The sequence below is a fragment of the Pimephales promelas genome, chromosome 8, assembly GCF_988280905.1.
Source record: "Pimephales promelas chromosome 8, fPimPro1.hap1.1, whole genome shotgun sequence".
NCBI lineage: Eukaryota > Metazoa > Chordata > Actinopteri > Cypriniformes > Leuciscidae > Pimephales > Pimephales promelas.
In genome coordinates, this window is record NC_142776.1 from 12,932,501 (window position 1) to 12,945,125 (window position 12,625).

A 12,625-nucleotide genomic window follows, 5' to 3' on the forward strand; every position below is an offset into this window, starting at 1 on the left:
TTTCGGTTTGTAGACAATCCACATGAACCACTGAGCCACTGCCGCCCCTCATAATATAAGAAGTTTGGCAGATTTTAATATGAATTCAACCTCTAAGAAACACATAAAAAGAACAAGTACGTGCTTTATAGCTTCCTGCCACATGTCAAATGATGATTCTATCATTTTTTTCTGTATATTTCAAAAAAATTCAGACCTTTTTTTCTAAAATAATTGAATGGAGGCTATCTTTTGAACTCTTGGGATGAAAACAAACTGAGGTTTCTACCCTTCTTTCATGATTTTTCATGTTTATCCCAATTTTAAAATAAAGGTCTAAACACGCCTTGGGAGTATGAAAATATTGTTGCAAATTGATGAATTACACCACCTCTGTAATTTATTTTTAAAAACATCAATCTCCAAATATGGAAACTAAAGATTGTAAGCTTTCAAATGATAAATAGTTTGTCTAGGTTAGGTTTAGTATAGGATAATACTGTTTTAAAAATCTAATGGATTTGGGCCCACCGGTGGGCCAGTGACACTATAAGGACTACAACAAATGGCTGGTAGGGACTACATGATATTCCTCCCAGGTTGGTGACATCACAAACCCTAAAATCTATATAACATAAACTAAACACCCACCCAGGAATTTGATTTATAGATTATCAAGACAGACTAGAATATATACACATAAGCAACATAAATTCATCACCTAACCATTCAGAAATATCCTGTTGGAATCTACATGTTGTCACTTCTTCTTGAAACTCTCCATCTTTCTGACTCCGGTTTGAACATAAAAGGCTAAAAGTTTTTGAAATTTTTTAATTCATGCGTGTGTGTGAGGTAAAAGGACACAAGCTGTTGAAGCTCTGCTCTCTGTGCCAGGAGCATGTAAAAGGCGCGATAGTCAATAAACAAATAAATTGCACGATTAAAAAAAAATGAGCTAGATAGTTTTTCCAGCTACGATAATTTCCATTTGCATGCTTGTTTGTTTTCCTCATCTCTCTCTCTACAAAAGAGACTGGATGACAACTCTCTGTTCCTTAGCGTGAACTAGAGCTTAGATTCTCTGCCCAAGCCCGATATGTGTTGATTTCTTGAACGCAATGGCCATTGAGAAGGAAATTAGGATAGATTTCCCTCACCGCTCAATACGGAATTTTTGTTCAGTGCTGAATTCTCTATGCTGGCAAATCCTCGAATTGTAACAAAAAAGGGGTTTTATGAAAGATTCATTGTGCAGCCAGCTTCATTGATAATCACAGAGATGTGTGAGATTGCGACGAACTGTCAGCTTTTTAGGAATTATTAAGGGAGTGCACTATGCGCACATTCAGTCATGCCAAACCATGCACACAGTAGCTGCTTGCTTTTAAATTAATGTTAAATTAACAGTGGTTTGTGTGTTAATGCTTTAATAACAAAAACATTATCGTAGGGTGAGGTCGGGTTTTGTTTTCATCCATTTTATGTACTGTTTTTGGTATTTATTCAAGAGCATTTTTTGCTAACAGAGACTGAGAGTCCATTGCTTTTATTGTTTTAGTTTGTTTTGTTCATTTATTGTGGATATTTCAAATGTTTTCCATTTTCAGTGTTAAATAGAAAGTTTAATAAACGTTTTTTGATCTTTGAAAAGGTGTACCTGCATTATCATTATTTTAGATGTAAATGGTCTCAGAATAACAATATTATCATTTATTGCAATAATTTCTTGGACAATTTATCGTCCAGAAAAATTTGTTATCGTGACAGGCCAAGGGACAGGCAAAAATGGTTTGTCTTTGCTCACCATCAAAACATGACAACTTTAATATGCTACATAAAAATATCTGTGGGGTATTTTCATGGGGTAAAACGGCACATTCACACTGTAGGGACATTTAAGACTTATTTTACATCTTGTGAAAAGGGCATTATACCACCCCTTTAAAAAATACAAATTATAAAGCCACATTTTGGTAACTTATACTTTCAATTTCACCATTGTGTTTTAGTTCCAGCTGGAAAGCTGAAAAAATTGTGCTCCATTTGAGATGTTGTCCACGTCTGTTGTAAGCCCCATTCACAACGCGACAAAGCGACATGATCCCATTCCTTTCAATGGAGCATTCATATTACAGTTTGACCTGCATTATGCTGATTCTTAGGGACAAGAAAACTGATTATTTGTTCAATTCGAATTACATTTTAGTAATTTTTGACAGTACAAGTAATTTTGTTTACAGACCGATTGTAAATCTAGTTAATGATTTAATGCATTGAACTGCTGTGGTTAATAAAACAACACTCTCCAACAGAATAAAGTTATTTTTAACTCTTTTGAGCCAAGACAGATTAGAATGACATCTCAGTTTTATATCTCACTTGTGATTGTATTTTCTATAAGATATGGCCAGACATGCAGTCTACCAATAAGATTAGAGCGACAGCACGGGAAACTTGAGAATGGGGCCTTAAAGCAGTTCATAAAACAGCAAGCGTTCTGTTGCTGTGTCCGAAACAGTTCCCTATCCACCATGTAGTTTACAATATCGGGTGTCAGCCATTTTGTAGAGGCGTTCGAATACTGAGTGAACAACTACTTTCCCTACATTCGTTCACTGTTTTGTACCCACAATGCACTCCGATTTCTACAGTACATCTGATGTACACTCGCTGAGGCACTATTTCCCAAAATCCAACAGCACATAAGAGCGGGAGAGTTTGAATGAGAGAAACAGTTTCCAGCTTTCTTATTTCTGCTTTAACATTTACTTCACTGGTTCTAGTTTGTACTTTTTTTTATTAATAATCATTACTTGATTACAATATAGAGTTTTTAAAATGAAACAAAATTATATAAATGTGGTAAACTTGTGTTTTATATTATTTATTATGTTTTATTATGTTTATGTTTTATATTATTTATTAAATGTAAAAAAAAAACTAGATTATCACATTAAAAACACTTCGATTTGTATTTAAAAAAATTTTTTATAATGTAATAATTTCACAGTTAATCTCCACATGAATGTAGAAACAACAAAGCATTATATTTTAAATACTTCCTTAATGGCATCTTTTTATGAATGAAGGCCAGTATTAATATAGCTACTAATGTCTTGATAAAATATTTTTTTACCCCAATTTTAAACATTAATTCCAGCTATTCAACATTAGTGTAAATGAAAGCTATCCATTTTTCTTAAAGGTGCTATATGGAACTTTTCTTCTAAAATGAATCCTTTTTTTTATTGCCTGTGTGTAATGGGGTTGTAATCAAACATTACAATGATCCACTTGTCGGATTTTGCTGTTGCCTCGGAAGGCCAGTATTCCTATTTCTACGTGAAGTCCTATGTGATGTCCTACTTTTCTATGTGATGTGCATGCGCGCTCTCTCCTTTTTATATAGTCTATGCCAGGGGTTCTCAAACATTTTGGTGCCAGGGACCCCTTTCAGGGGAAAAAAAATTCCAAGGACCCCCCTCATATTTATAACAGTTATTGAGCACAAAGTTAATGTGTGAGCGGCAAATGAAATATTTTTGCACAAAATGAATGGTCTCCACCCAGGGTACTATGCAGGAATTTCTAAATAGCCTACTGAGGTAACGAAAGTGATCTTGCTAGGAATCACTTAGGATCCCTCACTTAGGAATTTTTGATGTTCTTGATCTACACATGTGCATTTTAAGGTGTTTTAAGGCCCCACAATTGGATAACTATAGATTTAGTAGAAGCATGTCGCTCTCGTCAGTCAGTGGCATACATTTTTTTTTTTTTTGTCAAGATGTCACGAAACACAATCACATATTCCAATCAGGAATGGCCTTAAAAGAGAAATGTTTCAATAATTAGGCCTATTCTGCACACAAATAAAGCCCATAAGCCTATAAATACAATGATAATGGCATTATGTTTAATAGGTGCGTGCGTTGTTAATTTGAGCTACTGTAAATAGCTAAAAAAAACATACAGTATATGTTAAATATATGAATCCATAATGTTAATCTCATGGGCACATGCAGTATGTTTCTATTGACCTGCTTTTTCCTTTGTTAAAGTTGAGCTTGATTAATACTTTGCAAACTGATTGTTTCAGTCGTTTTTTAAAACTTTTATCTAAAACAGCTGTTTAGTTTATGTTAATTAAGGCCTACATCTTATCTCGCACTTTATGACCGTTGACTGAAACGTTGTGCGAGGAACTTTGAGTTCACTCCGACTCAAACATTTTGACATTGACGAGCTATCGTTGTTAGTCTGCTGAAGCACCTCAGAGAGAAGGTCAGTATCATCGCGATGTGCATCCTTGCAACCTCAGTTGTGGGTACGGCCCTGTCACTATGCACTTTTATTTTGATAATGATCAGACTTCTAATGTCAAATCTACAGTAGCAGTGCTAGAACTGACTATTGTGCGCGCACGCGAGACGCCGGGGCGCAATTACATGGGAATTTTTCCTCAGCAGTGGAAACAGGAATACTCTTATTTATGGTCATAGATAAGACAAGAGTGCATCATCCGAAACGGTAAAGTGTCCATTTTTTTATTTGTGTATAGGCTACATTATAAATGACTACAAAATGTCATGCCTTTTAAAAATACAGAAAAGAACCGGATGCGGGTTCATGCCGTCTCTCTGTCTCCTTTCTGGCGCACATCCCGCAAAATCAACAGCAGCGAATAGTCTACTTGACGCAAAGACAGATTATCTATCTATAGAAAACTTTAAGTGTCTACTTTGTATTGTTTTATGTTAAATGCTTTATATAAGTTACTTAGGAATAAACAGCATGTTTTCAGATGATAAAGAAAACATGACTCATAGCATGGAAAAAAACGTTAGGTTGTAAATTATTTCGCGGACCCCCTGGCTTTAGCTCGCGGACCACCAGGGGTCCGCGGACCCCACTTTGAGAACCACTGGTCTATGCGACGGCATTGCAGCTGACGACATGGAGTCTGATAACAGAAAAAAACTCCTGCCTCCAGCACAACACAGACTCCAACACTAACCTACTACTCCACATAAACATAAAAAACAAACAGAAGACTGTTCCAGGAAAACAAAAAGTAGGTGTTTTAGCGTGTAACTTATTTTATGTACTAGATGTACTGTCTAATGTCACTCCTCCCACTACTATCATATTGTTTAATACACATTTCCAGACACGTTCAGTACAGTAATGTTACTTCCTACGATCTTACTGTTACACGGAAATTGTTCAGTCTAGTTCACTAACCGTTTTCGTTATCATATTATACATTCACCTATGTTAACATTGCTGATTGTGAAAGATACGTAAATAGTTAGTGAAATGGCTTATGCTAGATAGCACCACAAATGTAACGTTATCATGGTACGAGCATGGAGCATAATGGCGCTTTTCCACTGCATAGTACGGTACGGTTCGGCTCAGTACGCTTCGACTGTTCGGATCGCTTTTCGTTTCCACCGCAGTAGTACCCCTTCAAAGTGTGTGGGACTGATCGTTATTTGCGCGCGCCTCACTGCCATGACATCATCTTAAAAGGGCCACATTTTCAAACCCACAACACAGGAACAATGGAGACTATCGAGGGGATGGTGTTCCTGATTCTCGGTATGTGGTTGTTTTTAACTGCTAGACGGAAAAATGTGTTTAAAATGAGGCTGATGGCAGCAAAACAAAAATACTGCTAAAAAAAGTGTCTCGTGTCTCGTGTCGCAAATCCAATGACGCTAGTAGTGACGCAGGGAATGACGATTCTGTCTGACCAATCAGTGATCTGCAGTGTTTCACGTCACATTTTAGTACCGGTACGGTACGCTTGGAACCTCAATAGACCAGGTACCATTTAAAGCGACCTGAAGCGAACCGTGCTGTACCGTACCATGCAGTGGAAAAGCACCACAAGTGAGACGTACCGAACCGAACCGTACCGTACTATGCAGTGGAAAAGCGCCTTAAGTTCAACGTCAAGCTGATAAAAGTAGACTATTATTGTAACGTTACACAGAAATTATATAGTTATCAAACAGCCTACATTGCATCAATAATAAATTAAAAATAGAATAATCCTTATTAAAGCTACAAAATTTCTTTAGTCAAGAGCAGGGAGTGATTTTCAAGAGCGTACAGACAGCGTGTTTTCTTTTGTCTTGAGTGCTTTAAAAATGCTAGCCAAAGGAATTGGTGTCTATTCTCTATTTCCAGTAGATTTGGTTATCTCTTGTCCCAAGGAATTAACAACATATGGTGCAAAATCCATCTGTCATTTTGTGTACATAACGAAAGCCCTATTTTTGCACCCAATATATATGTACTGTTGCAGCCCATCTATTCTCTGATTCTGTCAGATTATTTACCTTGTGAGGATTGGCTAAAAGCAGGACCTGTGTTATGGCGGCAGGGGGCAATAAAGGGTTGAAGGCTGGTAAATCTGATCCCGATGGTGGCTGCAACCTCACTCTCATCGTCTGCACATACATAGGATACAGCTTTAATACAAAATTCATTAGAGATTTACTGAAGACACATGTACAGATAGTTACCTTAGGAACAGCAGACTGGAATCGTACATTTGTGATGGGCACAGGGGCAGACGACAACATGGAGATTATCACCACTAAAACATCTGGCCGGGCTGGTGGACAGTCTCTTGCAAAATGGAACAAAACTCGCAGGCTGTGTTTATCAAAGATTGTCACGGGTAACAAACTACCTGTGAGGTCAGACAGAGAAAAAGGAATCTTTAAATAAATCTTCAATTGAATGGATGTTCTTAACAGCACTAAAACACAGGAATAAAACAAAAGGGTCAACACATCCTTGCTTTAAAACAAACAACAAAAAGAAAAAGCATCCACAACACAAGACATCTTTAAAAACTGTACTAGACTCTTTTCCATACAATTAGTCCCTATGCGGACTGAGTCTTTCAAGCGTATAAAAGAACACAAAAGCACAATAAAAGAAGTCGATATGACTTGTGTGCTGAAGGAATACAACAGCTTTGTGAGGAACAGACTGCCATTAAAGCCAATTTTTTTGTTGATAATTCATAATTGATAATTCTCCTTTATTTCAATAGACAACAATAGAACAGTTCGCTCACCTCGACTTCAGTCATGAACACACCACAAAGAGCTAGGGCAGATGTAATGCTTTTTGGTGTATCATAATGATCAAAATAATGATTGTTCTTTTTTTTTGTTCCTAACATAAACAGATCATGTGACTCACAAATCATTTTAAAGTTTTACTTTACAGAACTGACTACTCAAATCAGACTCTCAAAATTGTTAACTTTTGGAGTTTATAGTAAAGCAAAAAATAAATAAATAAACATTAAACCCATGTTTAAAACCTCTATGAATTTATTTCTTCTGCTGAACACAAAAGATGTCTGTACAGACATATTTTGAGAATGCATATACAGGTTTGAAACAATTTGAGGGTGAGTAAATGACAATTTTAAATTTTAAGTGGACTATTCCTTTAACTCTGTGATATGAATTTATGTGAGTTGTCTCCAGTTTGTCCTTTACCAAATCTAAGATGTTTGCAAACTATCTGTTTTTTAAATAAAATGAAAGATACTCAAGACTTTCTCCAGTCTTAAATTATGAAACTAAATTGAAGTATTTTAAAGGCTTTTTAAAGACCTTCAGGAAACCAGTTGTAATTGCATGGAAAATAACAAACAGCCAAATTCTTTAAAACCCTCTGGGGTTGTTCGGCCCAAATGGACCCGAAGCATTCAAATAAAAAAATGTTAAAAATCACAGCTTCTTCGGAATGGTCCGAAATTTGGTGACTTTGTTGGTATTTGGTATATGAACACCCCAAAAAATTGGGGACAGGATGTGAACAGTCTAAGAGGTTGTAAAAAAAATAGTCACACTTGGGGTGTTCGGGTCCAAATGGACCCCCATAGGAAATGAAATGTGAAAAAACAGAGTTTTTTGGTGCTTACAATCTACAAATCAGACACAATCCATAAAAAAAGCACACAACAGTGAAGGGGTGAATCTATAAAACACAAAGAGTGCAAAACAGACAACCACACACACTCACACTCACACACACAAACACACACACACACTTTTATACACTTTCACACTCATAAATTCAGATTACATAAATCTGTTTTGAATTTTTAAAAATCACAGCTTCATCGGAATGTTACGAAACTAGGTGACTTTTATGGTATGAGCTATGTGAACACACAAAAAAATTGGTGACAGGATGTGAACAGTCTAAGTGGTTGTAAAAAAATAGTCACACTCAGGACCTTCGGGTTCAAATGGACCCCCATAGGAAATGAATGGGAAATTGTCAAAAATATGAAAACACAGATTATTCAATATGAAAACATAGACTGTTCAAATAGAATAGTCTATTTGAATAGTCTAAGTGCAATATACTGTATATTGTATATCTAAGTGCAATATATTTGTATATTGTATGCACAAAGAATAGTCTTTGTGCATACAATTTACAAATCAGCCAGAATGCAGAAAAAAATGACTCAATGGTGAAGGGGTGAATCACACACACACACACACACACACACACACACACACACACACACACACACACACACACACACACACACACACACACACACACACACACACACACACACACACACACTAGATCAAAGGATGGAGTTATACCCTAGCAACCTCCAGGCCTAATGCAGCACCTGTGCCAATTTTGAGTTACTGTTCATAGAATGGCCTATGTAAATAGTATGCAAATAATTTAAATATATGTTATGACTGAAAGAATTGCATTTTTATTAAGTTAGAATAAGAATTAAACATTGGGTAACAAAATGCTTTCCATTTGTTCTCTTTCCAATGCAAATGTTCAGATTTGATTGTATAATAAACTTCAAATTACCATCTAAACCAACTAAACAAACAAAAATCAAGACAAAAATAGTCTTTGAGAATCTGTTTTGGTAAAAACAATTGGTATTTGCAAAAATCACTAGAATCCCCAAGCCTTTCTACAGAGAGCTGTACTGTATCCACTAATCCACTATAGTGGTAAAAATGTGCTATTGCGTGATAAAAATGCTCAGTGTGTCTACCAGATGACATCTATCTTTTTTCAAAAATTGCTTTCATGAGGCCTAGGCTTCACTCTAAAATGTAATACAGCTTTGATAAAATAAAATAAAATAAAAATTAAAAAAAAATTCTATTGTGTTCAATGGGAAAAAATGGGTCATAATTATTGCATAAATATTAATTATAAATCATAAAATTATCTCAAAACACCAAAAAAGAAAAGAAAAAAAATATATAAAAAACAAGTAAAAAAAAAAAATATGATTTTTTTTTTTTTTAACATGAATCCTGCCCTTCGGGTCCATTTGGACCCGAACACCCCAAGTGTGACTCTGAAACGAACAACCCCAGAGGGTTAAAATGTTCTGATTTTATGTACAGGTTTTGAAATGACATGAGAGATAAAAAAAGGAGAGACAATTCTCATTGTTAGGTTAAACAACTACTTTTAAAACAGTCTGCCCTAAGTCTTACTAGGTTTGATAGACTCCAGGGGCACAGTCAGATTCACCAATGATATGTCATCCTGAGGGGTAGAGGCTGGAGTGATGCCTGCTGTGAGCTGTGAATTCAGCAGAGCTCCTGGCTCAGAGGAAAAGGCCAACACAGGGCTGGGGGTTGTAGAAGAGTTATTTCCAGACTTGATCTGAAGGTCTCGTAGTGTGGGTTTGGACTGAGACTGAAGCTTGTCCCTGTTGAAAAAGTTTCAATGTATATCTGTTGCACTAATATAGCCAGATATATTTTTAAACCATGAATATTACCAGTAATCTGAAAGTTCTCAATAATCTTTGCATTTATTAACAAGCAAACATTTTCCAATTATATATTTTAAAGGCCTTAAGAGCAACCATTTTTAAGTGAAAGTGATGACATGTAGCCAAGTATAGGGTCCCATACATTTCACCCAACCGTTATAATACGTTTCACTAATTGAATAGAAAAATGGAAACAGCTATACATTTACCATTTGACTTGAAGATTTTCTGGGGGTAGAGACTGCTGCATCAGGGTCTTTCCCAACAGGTCTAACTCGTCTAAGGATTTAGTGGATGTCACAGGCACAGTTACTGGCGTCTTGTTAGCACTTGCCACTGGCAACAGCACTGCAGGGACTGGCGCTACGGGAGCTTCCACAGAATCTGATGACTAAACAAAACATTGAAGTGGTATGGTTAACATGTATACAACATAATGTTATTTACCCAAGTCATCAACTGACTAGGGATTTCCATAATCAAATAGTGGTGAGTTGTTGACAATTCACTCTTAAGGTAGGCACTTATCAAACTGCATTCTGTATGTTGCAACATCAGAGCCAGCAGACCTTATTCTTGACAGACAAAAAAAGGCTAATTCACACCGCACTGACAGATACTAGGGGTAGAAAGGGGAAAAACATCCTGTTGTCATACTGCTGATGTTAATTTAATACTGTGGGCAAAAAATTAAATATATATATTTTTTAAATATTCAAATTTAATTAAAAAAAACTCTGCAAAAGTAAAAAAAATACAGATTATAAGAATTATATTAATACTGTAAGTATTGCATTTTAAAGACACACTATGTGACTTTTTGCCACCAGAGCTTGTTTATTAAAAACAAAGGCGTAGCTTGAAGACACCTTGATTTCACAAAATCATGGGAATTGTTATCTTCACCTCTACAGCCGGTGGATAATACGACAGAACTCAGGCAGAAATCATATTCATGGATGACCGGTATTGTATTAAAGATTAATTAACGTTACAAAAGCAATTGGAGTGGAACGAGGCCGCTGGAGCGATTGCTCTGATGAAAATATCCACCCAATTGTTCACCTGTCTAATAAAACACATAACATATTAAAGCGTCTTTTGTGTTTCCATACAAAATATAACGGAAATCGAGGGTAACACAGATATGATGTCATAAATAGGCGACGCACGGACATGGTCCGTGTCTTGGTCAATTAAAACTGCCTTTTTCTCTGAATTTAAACATTCTTGGGGCATTTTCACACCTGAAAGGCTGCAACAAGGTCCCAACCAAAGTTCATGTTTTGATACATTTTATACTTTCAGAAAGTTTTGGTTTGGTTTCACACTGCAATAATGCGAGCACACTATACAACTTCACGTGACATACTTGAGTCCTGTCGTCATCATCTATGTGGGCTGCATTTTGACATTGATTGGTTTGTAAATGGACGTGCGTCTGACGTTAGTGTGTTGTCAATTCGGCGGGTAACTTTGACAACATGAAAGAACAGACGCATATCTTTGCAACTATAATGTTATTTTTATGGCATTACCTGCAGCACCTGACCGAGAGTACCTCTTTTTGTCGGACCAAAAATCTTACATGGATTTAGACTTTAAGGTTAAAACCGTGATTAAAAAAGGCTAGTTGGGGGGTTCCACCAAAGAGAGATTACTGACATGTAATAATACCTGCAGGTAAGATAAATAATTCCTGGTACTGTAAATAGAATAGCTCTCCAGTCTCCATATTGTTTGTGTACTGTCTTATAACAACAATTTGAAAACAAATCTTGATAAAGTCAACTCATGCCCACCTGAAAAGTATTCCACGTCATATCATCTCCATATTGGGAAGGTGAATTGACTTCAGTCAAGCCTGAAACAGAGTTACAAACATGAGCATGTAATGCCACACATGGTCTTGTCACTGCACTTACTGTTTACTGTGCAAAGTTTCTGCTGAATTAGCTTTCTACTGAAGCTCAGTTTGCAAAATTACTTTCAAGGAATGAATGGCCAATAGCTGAGACGGCTCCCAAAAGCTAGTGCCACCCAAACAAAAGTCAGGTATACATTTCTTGATCATTACATACCACTATAAAATACATTTAATGGTTTGAACTGGAATATGAAATGCAGTTTCTCCCTACAATTTAATGTAAAATTGTTTTGTTTTTTTACTTTGCGGCTCTCGAGGCACTTCACCCGTGTTGTTTCGTTCCATGGAGAATAGATTACATAGAGAAAACAAGCAAAGAGTGCTCTCTTTATTTATTGCTAAAGCAGTTAATGGCTTAATTTCAGCGTGAGTTAACGGTTCTGCTCTCTCGAAAACAACCGTACAATCAGTAAACCTGACTAAACTGCACAATCAATCTCCTATTTACATCATATCTATACTTAGTTGGTTATAATGAGAAAAGGTTTGAAATTGTGACCTTTTTGGTCGCAAATGCTCCCTAGATTTAGTCTGTGCAACCTCAAAATAGATTTTGAAGCATTTGTTTAAGTGCAAATAATTATTGCTGTGCAAACTGTTTTCTAGAGATGGCTTGGGCCCTAAGAATCCTTAGGAATACAATAGAGCCTCTGCCCCTGGGCTTGCCTGGGCTTGGGCTCTAAATATTGAAATGGGGGGGGGGGGGGCAAAGGTGACAAAGACATTTGTCAGGTTTTTGTCCTTAAAACGCTTGTGTCTAGGATTTTTTTTTCACATTTAATTCCAAGCCTCCATTGCTAATTCCAAAATTCAATTTTAGAGCTATTGAGATTTTTTTAGTTTTTAAGCATATATGAATTACCTGAGTCTGTGCATCTCTCAACAGTGTGCGT

At 36.3% G+C, this 12,625-nt stretch overlaps 1 protein-coding gene across 1 annotated transcript in view; it reads right to left on the reverse strand.

Annotated features, from left to right (window-relative positions):
• Positions 1-12,625, reverse strand: part of gga1 (golgi-associated, gamma adaptin ear containing, ARF binding protein 1) — a 51,043-nt gene that overhangs the window by 4,261 nt on the left and 34,157 nt on the right. Inside the window, exons 12-16 of the mRNA XM_039655646.2 lie at positions 11,608-11,669; positions 10,015-10,196; positions 9,522-9,739; positions 6,519-6,688; positions 6,333-6,443 (exon numbers count right to left, since the gene is read on the reverse strand). Coding sequence (XP_039511580.2) covers positions 6,333-6,443; positions 6,519-6,688; positions 9,522-9,739; positions 10,015-10,196; positions 11,608-11,669 — 743 coding nt within the window. The remainder of the gene's footprint in view (positions 1-6,332; positions 6,444-6,518; positions 6,689-9,521; positions 9,740-10,014; positions 10,197-11,607; positions 11,670-12,625) is intronic.